Source organism: Onychostoma macrolepis, chromosome 08, assembly GCF_012432095.1.
Source record: "Onychostoma macrolepis isolate SWU-2019 chromosome 08, ASM1243209v1, whole genome shotgun sequence".
NCBI lineage: Eukaryota > Metazoa > Chordata > Actinopteri > Cypriniformes > Cyprinidae > Onychostoma > Onychostoma macrolepis.
The window spans coordinates 14,991,136-15,007,080 of record NC_081162.1 but is presented as its reverse complement, the minus strand read 5'-3'; the positions used below and the strand labels follow the sequence as shown (position 1 = coordinate 15,007,080).

Sequence of the window (15,945 nt, the reverse complement as noted above, 5' to 3'; positions counted from 1 at the left end):
ACAGATTTATATTAATGTGTGCAGCAATCTTCTCCTTCCTGAAGTCTGAGAAGACTAGAACATTTTTGATAAATAAAAAAAAAAAAAAAAAGGACTTGTATAATTCTCATATTTAACTGTTTTAAAAATAAACATAAAAATACCTTACTATATAAATATACAATGTATTAATTAGAAAAAACAAAAAACATATATTGCACTTACAATCACATGAGTGAATCAACCATAATAGTTGAAGCACTTTTTGATGTAACAGACAAAGAAATATAAATTATAAGAAAGAGATGACAGGAATCATAAAAAGAGAAGGGAAAGACATTGAGATGTTTGGAGGGGGAGGTTGTGGGCAGTCTAGTGAAGAAGTGAAAGTGAAAATGTTCCTCAGATTTCTGAGGAGGAAGTCAGTAGGCATAAATACGCGGACGCTCTTTGACAAACTCACACAAGCCAGGGAGCAGAGAGAGGGAGAGCGCACAAGAAAGAGGAGGAATGACAGGAGCAGGTAACAGAATTATTCATCTCATCTCTTTCATACCTGGCAGTTTTTATCTGTTCAATGTGTCTCTTCTCATGTCATTTATCTCAGTGACAAGTAGTTTTCTTTCATTTCTCTTCACCTTTGCTCCACTGGTTTCTTTCATTTGTTAACTTGCCTTCACTTCTGCAACTAGAAGTGAACTGAAATGAAAAAAAAAAAATATATATATATATATATATATATATATATATAAAATATGCTTTCATACAAACCTTCTCTCATTCATTTGTCTCATTCTGCTCATCTTTTTCTCATTCATTTGACTGTTTGGCAAATATGAGGAAATCTTCACATAAAAAAAAAAGGAAAGAGTGAGAGAAGAGATCATTTCAAATAGTCTTCTCTTAAATTTTTACAATGTGCCATCAAGCTTGTTGATTCTAAAATGAAAGCTTCGTATTTCAGACTAGTTCCTCCTTTCATTTTACTTCATGTGACTTTCTTTAGTCAATTTTATATCCTGTTTAATCTCTCTTGTCATTTTGTCTTCATTTACCTTGCATAACCCCCCTCTCCTTCTCTCTCTCTCTCTCCCTCTCTCTGCCCACTCTTCTCTGATAGGGAACAGGTTTTTCAAGACAAGTCTACAGATGAAGCAAGATAAATAAACAAGTTTGATTCTTTTGCAGAGGCACCAAACTTGTTTGTAGTAAAAGCTGTTTGAATGTCATTTATTTTTTCTTATTTAATAAAAGTACACTTGATAAATGTAATTTCCATATGAAAAAAATGTTAAATGACGAAGCGTTGCAGAATGTGTTTGTTTACGGAGTGTCGCTAAAAATGGCCACAGCAGTTTGGATGGTAACGGAACCCATAATGCAGCTGTTTGGTTGATTGACAGCTGGCTATGGATTCTGTGTCCTTCCTTTCTTGCAGGAGCTTAAAGATGAAAATTGTATGTGTTGGGGGAATTCAGGAGTTGGCCTCATTCATATACAATATTGTATGTGAATTTTACTTCTGTAGTATTTAAACTCTATTTGAATATATCTACAATGTTACGTGTGTATGAGTTCTGATGTTGCTCTGGAATGACACGTTTTCTCCCGGATCGCCAGAAATATGTTTGCCACCGGGAACTTCGTGTCAGCCAAGATTGGCATCACTTCCTGACAATCACAAATCTTCAGTATTCAGTAAATCACAAAATCTCTTACTAAAATGCTTTGTCATACATTTGAATTTCTGTAATATTTCATTTAATAATAAATTAAGAACATTTGTCATATATCACTTGTTGACTTTTCTTTTTGCTTTGGGGGCTTTATCACCAAAAGTCCCAAAGAATTTTTTAGATCTACATGATGATATAGAGAGGTATGATAGAGGTTTGTGTTTTCAAAAGATGAATGATCTGGAACAGGTTTTAGGTAATTTGCTTTGTAGGTTTTACTCTGGCTAGAGGATATAAAGTGAAATCTGTGAGCCAGTGTTGCTGTTTTAGTTGTTTTGGGAAGAGACTTACTGTAAACCACAACATGTCACATGTAATCTGGCCCAAGTTCAGCTCTTACATACAGTTGTTACCTGCAACAAACAAAGCGGAAGTACTCAAATAAGCAACTGAACAACCAGCATTCAAATATGCTTCAGTATGAAGTGTGACCAGTGTGTGATCTCATTTTGATAAACTTTTCTAAAGATTCCTATAAAACCTTTTATGTATGCATGGTGTCTTATTACTGTTCCATAAGGTAATATTTTAGTATCAGAAGTCAAACGTTACAAACTTGGAGCTTTTTAAACATGTTTATGCTGGAAACAATATTCCTGATGCAGTCTACTTAAACATTAAATGGAATAAAAGGCTGGCTTATAAATTTATTTAGAGAAAAGTCTAAAAATTGAGTTAAAAGAATGTTCACCTTTGGTCACCTAAAAACTAAAGTATTATCATTTACTTACTTTTTTATCAGATAAGCAGAAATTAATAGCAGAATGTGCATGCTGCTATTTTAAATAAAATGAATGAAAACAGTATATAGCTGTCAAGTAAGATTTGTAGTGAATACTTTAATGATGATAAATACTCTTTTCCTCACCCAAAGCTATCAAATTACTTTGTAATATAGCACAATAAATAATTGAATATATATATATATATATATATATATATATATATATATATATAAAATTATGTGGGTTTAGAAGCAGAGAGTGAAGAAAGGTGCACATACATTAATATGTTAAATATCAGTCATAAAAAGGATAGTAAGCCATATATTATTTAAAAAGAATAGTCTATATCTTTTCAAATAAAACGTCAGCTTCTGAACAAAACGTATTTTATCAGAAGCGCACTTTTACTTTCTGTTCTGTCACTGACTGAACTGATTTCGCCACACCCAAAATGGCGCCTTTCAAAAGGACGCAGCCGGGAACTGGTGTTACATGGAAATACGCCCCCTCTGAGCAGTGACATTTCTTAACGTTCCGGTCCCCATGCATCTGTTTTGATTGGTGATCAATCCGAGCACAACACCGCAGTGCTACTACAGTCAGTCTCAGTAACATCCCTCGAGTCCGGGCACTAATGACAATGTCAACATACTGAGCCTAATCATGGAGGAAGCCGTGCCATTTAGCATCGTGTCCACCGTCAAAGCGTTGAGCGGTGCGTTGCGGAGAGATGCTGAGCATGAAGCCGAGATCAGCCGCGAGCGAGAGAAGCTCTGGTTCAAGGAGAGCAGCGCCAAAAACCTGAGAAATCGTGACTTCTTGTCACCCAACACGGTTCTGACGACGTTGTACGCCGGTGGAGAGGTCAGTCTGAAATATGTGCTTACATGTGCGTTTTTTATTTTCTGTGTTATGATCTCTTCCTGGCCTGCACCAGTGACAGATGCGTTCTCGCGCTTCTCCGCATGGCGATTTTATGCATGGCTTGAAGCGCCGTGTTGGACATTTCAAGCTTTTGCTCGGACGTCTGGTTATGAATCACAGATTCACTGACACAGAATTGTGAGAAAATAAGCCCGAGCTCTGCACAGACACGCAGGGCGCTAGCTAGACTGTTGACATTAGTGGCATCGACCAAACATTTGAACCCTGCGGCAGAAATTATTTAACTCCTCACTGCCCGTTAGATCTAGGTCAGACTAACGTTATGCCAATACCGAAAACAACATGTTGGCTAGTAGGAGAACCACAATGTCATGATCATCAGGGCCTGATTTATTACTATTTTCCCCCAATGACAGAGAAGCCTTGTTTTTTTCATTTTGTCAAAATGTCATTTTTTTGTTTTATTTTGTTTAAGGGAATTCTCAGGTAACGGTAAGTGAACTCTTTTCGCGCCCCTGGAAAACAAACATGTAAGTGACATTTTAAACAAAACGTTTTGCGATATATAAATGTGTTGTGAAGCGAAAAATAATGACAGTACGTATTAACATACCTTTTTATGTTTTGTCGATGTCTGATAAGGGATCTCAACGATGGAGCTGCAAACTGTTGCTATGGTTACCACAAAAGTTCACGTGGTGCGCTCTAATTAGCCTTTTTCACAAAAATCGGAAATTACTACTAACGTTACTACTTTGACGTTTTATGGCGGTTGGCAAACCAGCTTTAGGTGCATTTACCGCCACCTACTAGGATGGAGTGTGGAGCGTTGATGTTAATCGGAAATTACGTCAGCGCAGGGTAAAGTTAGTTCCGTTACAGGTCTGAGCCATTTCAAGGACGTAAACAATAACAAAGGCGTTGGAACGCTACTGCGCATGTCTGGTCCTGAAGCATTTCCGGTAGCGCCATTTTTAAATCTCAGATCTGTCAAAACAAGCGCGAAAACGCAAGTTACGGTATTAAAAATTTAACCGTGATTGGAATTACTCTTTAAATATGACGGAGGCGCAGACTTACAATGAACATTAAAAGTAGTCTTCCGGACGGCTCAAAGCGGCTCTGATTGATGCTGCGTGCATGTACATGAGAGATGGCGCTAAACGCGTATCGCAAGTCTGGATGCTTACGTTACCTGAGCGGAAAAGTTGGGATCATTTGTTCGTACAATGGATGACACCAGTCTTATGTTCAGTTAAACTGAAGCAAGACAAACAGTGTTAATTACGTACTTATCATGGTTTGGGCTAAGATGTCCGGGGAGGTTTTTAGTGGACATTTCACTTGCATTGCTGGGTCAGTCTGTATGTCTACGCAAATATTCATATTTATTTGTACAGCGCTTTTCACAATACATATCGTTTCACTGCAGCTTTACAGAACATGCATGTTTACTACAACACTAAATGAATGCTAGTAAACTAATCACTACATGCCATTATTACTGATTTCATTCGTTTTAAAATGTGTGCTTAGTTTGGTCAAGTTTGTTGTGGAACAATGCTAGAAAGAATTTGAATACTCTATCTGAGCCATCATGTGCTACCGTGTTTTGCATGAACCTGTATTAGTTTTTTTTTTTTTTTTTTTAAGATAACCTACATGCAGATTAATAAATGCACACACACTACATAAAGTATATATGTGGGTATGTATGTTTTATGCACATTTACTGTAAACACATACACATACTGGTCATTACAGATGATGGCTTTCCTAAAGACAAAAGTAGAAAAACAATTAGTTAATTTAATGCACAATATTTATAAATAATACTAATATTGTTTAATACATCAGTACATGTTGGAATTAACATTAGACAAGCTTAATAAGTGATGAAAAATGTTTACTGTTAGCTTTTGTAAACTACTGCCATTAACCGTTTTACTATTCAACATTCAAGTTTACATGTATACATTTCTATAATGCGTTACTCATTGCATTTATCTGCTGACAAGATAGCTAGACAACTAATGAGAACTCATATTTAATTATAGCCCACATAACGCTTTCAATAAAACGGAAATAAAAGCTTATATATACATAGATACATATACACACGTTCATTCATATATTATACATATATGTACATTGAACCAGAATAGATAAAAAAATAAATAAAAATGCTGTATCATACTTGAAGAGTTAACGTAAATAAATACAAATAACCAAATGGAAAATTAAAGGGATACTCCACCCCAAAATTAAAATTTGGTCATTAATCACTTACCCCCATTTCGTTCCAAACCCGTAAAAGCCTCGGAACACAGTTTAAGATATTTTGGATGAAAACCGGGAGGTTTGTGAGTCCCATTGACTGCCAAGCAAATTACCCTGTCAAGGCACAGAAAAGTATAAAAAAACATCGCCAAAATAGTTAATCTGCCATCAGTGGTTCAATCTGAATTTTATGAAGCGACAAGAATACCAATGTGCATACTATCCACCCTATCTGCCCTAAATAGTATTGAACATTACTAATGTCACATAGAATTTAGGATGGATAGTATGCACATTGGGACGTGGGCGAGAAGACGCAAAGTGCGTACGCTATTCTCTGTCATCAGTAACGCATAGATACGTATTGTACGTTTATTTACGCTTTGATTTGAACGGAGACAGCGTATCCATGACAGAGAACAGCATACGCACATTGCGTCCATCGGATGCTCTCCAAAATGGCACTACGCTGACACAGAGAGGAGACGAACTGTTGAATAAATGTCGTTATTTTAATTTTCTTTGCGTACAAAAAGTATTCTCGTCTCTTCATAAAATTCAGATTGAACCACTGATGGCAGATGGACTATTTTGGCAATGTTTTTATACTTTTCTGGGCCTTGACAGGGTAATTTACTTGGCAGTCAATGGGACTCACAAACCTCCCGGTTTTCATCCAAAATATCTTAAATTGTGTTCCGAGGACGAACGAAGCTTTTACGGGTTTGGAACGACATGGGGGTAAGTGATTAATGACAAAATTTTCATTTTGGGGTGGAGTATCCCTTTAATATGTAAAAAAATTATAACATACTTTTGACATTATTTGTGAGAGGAAAATCTTAATTTGGTTTGTTTATGCTGCCTTGATTCTGTTGGTAGGTCAGTGGCATGCATGTTCATAGAATATAAAAAGCATTTTTGTTGAAATTTTGTTGGCAATAAAGTGAAACACAGACTCACACAAAAGAACAGCAAATTTGTTAGACCAACTTAAACACATTGAAATCTGCATGAGGAACTTTTTCACTCTCATGTGAAACACCAGATCTTTCAATGAAATTTCACGGATCAACGGCGAATGTGACCTCACCTTAAGTACTTAAAGTTGGCATAAAAACAGAAAGTGCAACTGTCTTTTCTACCCTATTCTGACGTATAGTGAAACAGCTTCTCAAACTACAAAAATTGTAAGGTGGGACTTAATTTTGTCATTTGGCAATTGATTGAATCAATATTTTAGATTAAATGTGTATATATATATATATATATATATATATGTAATTTTTATTTATTTATTTGAATGTGCAAAGATAATCATTTATAATAAACACTGCAATATTCCAAAAATAAGAATTGTCAATTTTGATTTCACGGTGACTTAAAAATGCATTCTTTGCATTCATGTTGGTTTTGTGCATCGTTTCAAATCACTTTATACCATTTTCAACAGACGTTTTGATTTAATGAGAAAGTGTACCTGGGCAGCTACACTAAATATGAGAATTGTTACACTAAATACACTTGTGTATTTCACGATTGTATGTGTTTTCAGGTTCCCTCTGATGTTCTCAGTGGTATTCGCTCTCTTCGTGGCAGCAGTGTATTGCCGATAGGAGCCACTGAGGTCACACCAGAAGGTCTGCGCGTGTGTGTGGATCGCTGTGCAGTATTTAGAGGTGTTTTATGTGGAATAACGCCATATCTGAGACCTGCTGCTCAGAGACAGGGCTGTGTCCTCATCAACTGCCCTGCCCTCCACACCAAACAAACCGTGCCATCTCCGGATACACTAGCTCTGGGGCAGCTACGGACCATTCTCATTGCCGACCACCTCGGGGCACAGCTCAGAAGACAAGGGTGATTGCTTTGACTTTTATGATATTGGTGTAAATTTTGTCACCAAAAAGACAGATTAATCAACTTTTTCTTTATTCCATTTAGGTACACTGTGTCCTTTTGTCCAGCCTTGCCACAGGACAGTGACATTGTCAACTTTCTGAAAACACTAGGCATTGATTGGCCGACAGTCCCTGTCAGCCGGACCAATGAGGACAGGGAGGAGAAGATGAAAAAAGATTTAGAGAACTCAACCTACAGAGACAGAGAGCTGGAGAGAGGAAAAAGGAGAAGCAGAGGCGAGGAAATAGAGGGAGAGAGAAGAGGGATAAAAGAGGAAGTTAGGATAAACCTTAAACAAGTGGTACAGGACGAGAACCTTCAGGGGTATGATCCCAGTCTTGGCACTTGCACAGGTGAGTTGTAATGTGTTCATTAGGGATCTAACGCATTAAATTTCCCATGGGTTCATTTTTATACAAGATTTGTGTATTTTTGGTCTGTAAATGTCATTATTAGGGTTGCATGAGTAGAATGATTGATGTTAATATTTTAATTGTTTATTTGTTGTTTATTATTCTTTTACAAGTATTAAGCCACATTATCACACTGTAAATTTAATTAGTAATGCAAAATATATTGGTTTCATATCGGTTATTGTCTATTTATTGAATTTATCACTCGCAAGTTGACATTGGAAATTTAATTGTGCTTTATTATTTCCTCCATTTTTTGCCTTTAGACTTTTGCCATGATCTTACATTTGCATAAAGTTGATTTAAAAAAAAACGGTTGAATATATTTTTATGTAAATGTATGTATTTTTCCAAAACTGAAAGTTATATGTTGTGATGCCTAAATTCACGTTTAGCATTTAAAATGATTGATTTTAGTTTGTAGCATTTTATTTTTAATTTAATAGACAAAGTAGTATAGAATTCCAGCCAATTAATCAGTTATTGGCCTTGACAAGAAAATAATTATCAACTTATCGGTAGTTTGCTTAATTTTGGCAACAATACATGAGATGCGACATGTCAATGCCAGAATATACAGAAATTGTGCTAGAAATTATTAGGGATGCACCGAATGTTCGGCAACCGAAATTGTTCGGCCGAAAATGGCAAAAAAATATCTTTCGGTGTTCGGCCGAATAAGCGAAAAGACCGAATAAATTGTACCGAACAATGACGTGACGCGATCAAATAGGGGCGCGCACTAATGCAGCAAACACGTCTGCAGTGTGAAAGTATTTAAAACTGTCAGAGAAAGACAAAAATCATTCCAAGCACGAAGCACCGACAGTTAGATGCTTAGCGCTGCATCTCATGTCTCCGATGAGAAGAGGAAGAGGTGGTTGATGCTGGTTACTATGATGATTGAAATCGCGAAATAGCCTCAACTGATTAGTAAATAAACTGCAGAATGTTATGTTTTCTAATACAAGCAGGGATTGCATGTATTCAAACAGCGCTACGAGCTCGCGGTGCCAGGGTTCAAAGTCCAAAGCGCGAGGAACATCTGCGTTAAAACACTGTAGCCTACTCGTCTTTTGCTCAGTAACATTTTTTTTTAAAGACACATGACAATGTGATAAGTGCTACAAACATCTTCCCAAATTCGTAATGAGAATCATTTAAATATCTGCATGCTGTTGTCAACAAAAGAAGCACTAAAATCTTCCTGCGGGTTTCTGCCAAAATAAAGTCTAAGAAAAGCAACAACTCCATCAACATTCATAAATGTTAGTATTGTAATTTTACTGTTGTTCTGTAAAGTAAAATAAAATAATAATAATTACCCTACAACAGCTCTATACATTTATTATAACATTCACAATAGTGTTCAAATTGGGATCTGTAGTATGTTTTAAAAGAATTCTCTTCTGCTCAGCAAGGCTGCATTTATTTGTACAGTAAAAAATACATGCCTGATTCAAGAAGGGGTCTCAAAATGGCCCAAAAATATTATTTTAGTAACTTATTAATTTTAGTTAAATTTTGCTTTGTTGGTATAATGTCTGATAGAATGTTAAAAAATGTTCAGTGTTAAGTAAATATTTTTAAATTGTTGTTTTGTAATTTATTTATTCATTTATTTTTTTTGAAAAGCAGGACAAAACAGTAAAAAGCACATTTTGGATATTTAATTTATGCAGTGGTGACAAAAAAAAATAAATAAATAAATGGAAAAACAGGCCTGGGGAAAAAGAATGCGAAAAACCGTGTTCGGTATTCGGCCTTCGGCCTTCGGCCCAGTGTTCCATTTTGTTCGGCTTCGGCCAAGAATTTTAATTTCGGTGCATCCCTAGAAATTATAGTTACTGCACAAACGCACCTCTGGTAAACTTTTAAATTTGGTTTGTCACATACTAGCATTGTGATGAGTATGTTGAATGTTGAAAAGAAACAAATGTGAAATCTGTTCCTTTATCTGTTGTTTTTTTTATTTATTTTTTATAACATTTTACCATTTTCAGTTAACTAGTTGCACAAGCAACATTAAAGGGATAGTTCACCCAAAATTGAAAATGTTGTCATCATTTACTCACCCTCATGTCGTTCCAAACCTGTATGAGTTTCTTTCATATGTCGAACATAAAAGAGGATATTTTGAAGAATGCTGGAAATCAAACAGTTGATGGTCCCCATTGACTTCCATAGTATTTATTTCCCTACTATGGAAGTCAATGGGGACCAATCACTGTTTGATTATTTAAAATTCTTTGAAATATCTTCTTTTGTGTTCAACATAAGAAAGAAACTTATACAGGTTTGGAACGACATGAGAGTGAGTAAATGATGATAAAATGTACATTTTTGGGAGAACTATTCCTTTAAGATGAGATGAACTGGGCCGTACTGAACCATGTCAACCAGATTTTTTACAAGGACTGTTTTACTCCTAGTGTTTCTGTGATAAACTGTTGGATAGCCTTAGTTTTCCTCTGTATTGTGCATAAGTCAGTGATTTCTCTGTTTTCAGTGCAGAGAGAAGCTTTGTGTCATCTGGCCCAGCTGGACAGTGCTACCACAGATTTCCCTGTGAGTCAAATGGACCCTCTGTCTGGATTATATCTATTTGATTTAAATTACAGTGAGTTATTTAAGTTGGATGCTTGTAATGGATTTCTCTACTGTAGATCTCTACGACAACAGCCCTGCATGTCACTTCCTGTCAGGATGAGTTTCGTCAGCAGCAAACAGCCATGTTGTGGAGAGCTGCGGGTGCAACGGCAGTGCAGGTTTCACACTGTCTTCCCACACAGACACATTTGCCCATCAGCTGTACCAGCGTGCTTTATATATCAAACAATTGCTTTCTGTTTTGTATTTACTGTCCTGTAACAGGAAGTTTGGGTTGGACCTATCTCTTTTCCTTTCTTTCTTTTCTTTCTTTTTTTTTTTAGTAGCCAATAGCTTTTAGTTATATCGCAGCTACTAACCATGATTTGCTACTTCCTAAATAGTAGCAGCTGGAATTGGGCAAAAATCATGCTCATTGAGAAAGCATTTAATTGTGCATTTAATTAATATTTTTTCTCCTTCTTATCCTGGAACAGCAAGTCTGTAAATCTGTGTAAAAGCTTGTATAACTGTTTTAAAGTGATTTATTTTGTTAATTTTTATGTGTTAAGTAGCATATTGATGGCATTAAAATCTAAAAGACAATAAATTAAACCCATATAAGTTGCAAAAAGTCTTTAGACAATATCAAGCCATTGTAATGCTCCCAAATGGGTGAATACACAATTTCCAGCTCAAATTCTACACAGTTGGACATTGACTATATTTTACAAGATCTTTGCTGGAAAATGAATGAATAATTACTTTCTTTTTCTCTATTAGAGACTGGTGATATGTGGTCCTGTTAAAACTCCTGGAATTCAGATGAATGCAGCTCAGTATCTTCAGTAAGGCAAAACTTTAGAACAGCAACTCTTTTTTTGTAATGCTTAATCAACTTTATAAATCATTCTTATAAGTCTTATTACAGTGTTATATGGTTGGCTGTGTACTGCTGTAGGTTAAGAAAAGCTCAGATGAAAGAGGCCTCAGAAATGAAGTACGGAGACCAAGTTGAAGGTGTGTTTATCTGCGCGTTCTTAGAAAATTCCTTTTACTCATAGTCTTAGTGAAATAGCCCAGAATTGTTGTGATGCATGTTAATAACCAGATGTCAACTAATTTGTGCATGTGCCATCAATTCACTTTTTTAGGTCAGACATGGGATGACATCATTAGAGTGATGACATCAGCCACCGTGAGGTTTGAACTGCTGTCCACAGTGCACACAAGTCCGGTGAGTGTGTTTGCGTGTGTGTGTGTAAAATGTATTTTCCTGCACTAGAGATGATTGACAGACAGCTGTCTTTCAGGTGACCTTAGATGTTCAGCGGGACAGTGGTGTATCCACAAAGGGCCCCAGGGGTGGAGTCTTTGTCATGTATAACTGCGCTCGTCTTCACACACTTTTCAGCAGCTACGAGAAAGGGGTGGAGCAAGGTAACACACACACTCTCTATAGTGTTCTTGACTTTTGATTCATGTTCCAGGTAATTTTATAATGATAGTAGTCTTGGAGAAGTTATTTTTAAAGTGCATGCAGTGACTACACCCAAATCTTAACAACTTGTTGTTGTATACATGTTTAAAATGTACACTTTGTTAGGCAAAATGCTGTTTTTCACTGCCAGTTTCTATTCTAAACTAAAGTAATAGAAAAGCAGTGAATGACAGTATATGAGCTCTGTGACAAAGTTTTAACAACAAAAGCTGATATAGTTTGTGCAGTAGAGGTGTGGTATTCTGATTAGTTATGTTGTTTTGGGCAGTGTACAGTTTTCGCAATTCGCTGAAGTAGAGAATTCAATTCCCATCTTTCTCTGTTGGGCCTTTTGATTAACTGCATGTTATGTAGCAATGTAACATTGTTTCTGTTTTTAAAATAATATCCATGTCTACTTTCAAATATGTAGGTCTTTATCCTGAAATCCCTGGAGGAACAGAGCTGGACTTTTCTGCCCTGAAAGAGGAGGTAAAGCAATATGTAACTAACATGTCTTAATGATAATGTTTTTGCTAATAGTCTTGTTTGTTGCATCCTTATTCTAAGGATTCTTCAGTTGCTATGTATAAAGATATGTGCCAAATGTACTCAAATAAGCTCTGTTTTTGTGGCATAGAAAGTTGTTTTTATGGTGATAATATTGCTATTTCATCTTTAGGGGGAGTGGCTTCTTCTCTTCAATTACCTCATTCCATTCTCTGAGTTGCTGGACCAATCGGGACAGATCCTGGAGCATGAAGGCGGCACAGCCAGAGTGAATTTAAGGACTGAACAGGTACTTTATATATATATTTTTTGTATATAAAGGTTTTGTTTCTCTGATAGACTTGCAGAGTTGATTTTAAGGCTCTTCCTATTAATCTCAAACAGTCATATCTCTAATTTTATCAGCTGTCTTGGCTTCATTAAAAAAGCCATCCATAACTGAAATGTGTGTATTTTGTCTGTCAGGTGTGCAGATTCTTGGTGTCTCTCAGTAAAGATTTTAGCTCCTACTACAACAGAGTTCACGTCCTTGGGGTAAGACCTTAGGGTATCTGTTTATATAAGGATATTTTAGATTCTGTTAGACCCTTAGAACTGCTTATTACAAGGTTTTTATTTAACATGTGATTTAATGTTTATTTTGCATATTTCTGTGTGTATCAGCATTAACAGTGATTAATGTGATTAAACAAGTTCAGGGCCATTAACTTTCCTCTCTCTTTCTCTTTCTCTCTCCCTCTCTAGGAGCCCCTGCCTCATCTTTTTAATCAGATGTTTTGTCGTTTATTGTTGCTGAGAGCATTAAGAGAACTTTACCACAGCGCCCTGGACTCCCTTAACCTTCCCCCAATTCCCCAACTATAGCATCTCCACTGCAGACATTATACACTAACAGCCACAAACTCTCTCCCTTAACAGCCAGCACTCTTCCATTTTTCTGTTATTACACCTTAGATACCTTCCCCATAGCCATAATTGCCTGACCATCTTGTCTGAATAGCCCAATATTCCTCTTGCCCTCAAAAAAGACTGTTTTACCACTAATAGCCATACAGAAGGCAGGACAGAGCCCAGTGAATCTGTTGCTCTTCCCTCTTTCATCCAATAAATAATATATAGTCTGAAAATTCACCCCTAAAATGTCAACAGAATATGCTTTCTTTCACAGCGAATTTAATTCTCCTGCACCACATTCATAGATTTTGCACCACCTGCATGAATATGTATTCTATGTAATAATGTTTAATTGGTGTAAGTGCCCAGCTCTATTTGTTCAACGCTGAACACATATTTACAGTGCAGCACAGTTGTTCTCACAGTCTGATAGATGCACACACAAAGTATCTGTCACCACTGTTTTTGATTAGGAATCATGTCTGCATGGTTGGAGATCATTTGGCATTCCTGAAATGTCATGATCTGGGATGCTACTTCCTTTAATATAAATATAGTCTTATCTGTACCAAATATAAAGTCTTAATTCTCAAGTTTCCTTCAGTGTCCCTCACTGTTTATGCCACTGTAAGTGTACAGGTGTAGTACTGAGACTCCTCGTGTGCCATACATTTCAGATGCATCTGTACTCTCACTGTGTCTGGAGTTTTCACAGATCTGTGCCATACGCTACACAGTATTCAAAGCCTTGAGAGTTAATGAACACATTTAGAGTGAGTGTGTAACATTCTCACCCTTCAAAGTTTTTGTTAGTGGTGATTTCACTCAATGTATTTAAAAAGCAGCAACCTGCAGAGACTTCATAATTAAAAGAGTGTCTGCCTCAACCTCTGAACTGGTTGTTTTTCAAGTGTGCAAATGTTTCTGTCCGTACACAAGTCTTTTATTTATTTTAATGTGGAGACTTTACATTGAGGGTTAATTAGTTAACATTAGTTAATGCATTAGGTAACCAACAATGAACAACTCCTTTTTTTTTCTTTTTTTTCCCATTCATTAATCTATTTTATTTATTTATTCACGTTTGTTCAGAATACATCAACTAATGTTAATTTATACATTTCAAAATGTTTTTTAGATGTTTATTAGATATTAACATTTAATCTAATAAATGCTGTAAATGTGTTGTTCGTTAGCAATGTTATGAACTAATGTAACTAATGAACAGTAATGTTAGCAATTGCATGAACTAATATTGATGTATAGAATATAGTAGTTCTGTCATTTCAGTCATGTTTATTCCTTTTGTTAACAGATCATATTTGTCCCATGAAATTGATTTTAAGGCATTTTACTTGTATGTGATCATTTTTATAAACTGAAGTTAAGAATTTGTGATCATTTATATATAAGAAGTTTAGGATCAGTAGGATTTTTTTGAAAGAATGTAATACTTTTATTCAGCAGGACTTTAAATTGATCAAAAGTGATAGTGAAGGTATTTGTAATGTTACAGAATATTTCTAATTCAAATGAATGCTGTTATTTTAACTTTCTGTTCATCACAATCCTAAAAAAAAATGATTACGCTTTCCACAAAAATAGGCAGCGCAGCTGTTTGCCACATTGATAATAATAAAGGATTCTTGACAATCAGAAAATCAGCATATTAGAATGATTTCTGAAGAATGACACTTAAGAAATTCAGCTTTGCAATCATGGAATAAATTTCATTTTAAAATATATTAAAATAGAGTTCATTTCATTTGTAAAAATATATCACAATATTACTATTTTAACCCTCTGGTTGTGTTCGGATTCCTGTCACACTTGTGGTGTTCCTGGTCAAAAATGACCGGACTCCAAACAACTGCTTATAAATCTCTCATTTTGCTATATTATCACCAAATATTGGATTCAATCTTTTTGTCAACTTGTTTTCTTTCATTTAGGACTGGTTTTGTATTTATATTTTCATCGGATTAATCATAGGCCTCATTTATCCAAAAGTAGGCAAATTTTTTGGAGTGAAAATCTGCACTGTTTATCACAACAGTGCTTTAATGTTTAATCAGGAAGTTTGTTTTGAAAGTCTTTTATTTTGTACAAAATTCCACAAAGTCGCACTTGTCAAAAATGGCCAGCCATTGAAAGTGAATGGGGAAGAATGAAAGTAAGAGAAACAACTAGTGTTCAGGAGCATGTTGTGCTTGCAAACATAAAGGCCTTGGACCTGTGCGTGTGTGGATGCATGTATACTCACGCTATCACTCGCACACACACACAAATTATTGTGAGTTTTACACCTATTTCATCCTAACCTGAACTGCATGCAATATGCTTTTATGAATCTGATATTATAACTGTCTCTCTATCTCTCACACAAACATACACATACTCAAACTGCCTTGTCTTTAGCCTGCATTGACTTCAAAAGAATCTTTTTTTCCATCCTTCGACCAGAATGTTACATCAACTTCAGCTGGGCCCTCAAAATCAAAAGATTGCTGCTTTTCAGTTGTTGCAAGGTTTTCAGCTTGTTCAATGATGTT

General features: G+C 35.8%; 1 protein-coding gene and 1 long non-coding RNA gene across 3 annotated transcripts; one reads left to right on the top strand and one right to left on the bottom strand.

Annotated features, from left to right (window-relative positions):
- Positions 1 to 272: 272 nt before the first annotated feature.
- On the bottom strand, positions 273 to 4,676 carry LOC131545422 (uncharacterized). Of its 2 annotated transcripts, none has more exons than XR_009272425.1 (4): positions 3,939 to 4,676; positions 2,007 to 2,068; positions 751 to 824; positions 273 to 678 (listed from the first exon to the last, which is right to left on the bottom strand). It is a non-coding gene; the product is annotated as an uncharacterized LOC131545422 (long non-coding RNA). The 2 variants fall into 2 exon arrangements; XR_009272424.1 differs by having other exon boundaries at positions 273 to 667.
- dalrd3 (DALR anticodon binding domain containing 3) lies at positions 2,934 to 13,991 on the top strand. The gene is made up of 13 exons (XM_058784185.1): positions 2,934 to 3,304; positions 7,161 to 7,465; positions 7,550 to 7,860; positions 10,430 to 10,488; positions 10,587 to 10,688; positions 11,293 to 11,357; positions 11,471 to 11,529; positions 11,664 to 11,746; positions 11,823 to 11,949; positions 12,423 to 12,481; positions 12,672 to 12,788; positions 12,965 to 13,033; positions 13,244 to 13,991. The coding sequence occupies exons 1-13, from the start codon at positions 3,104 to 3,106 to the stop codon at positions 13,361 to 13,363; spliced, it is 1,677 nt and encodes a 558-aa protein (XP_058640168.1). The 5' UTR covers positions 2,934 to 3,103; the 3' UTR covers positions 13,364 to 13,991.
- The last annotated feature ends 1,954 nt before the right edge of the window (positions 13,992 to 15,945 follow it).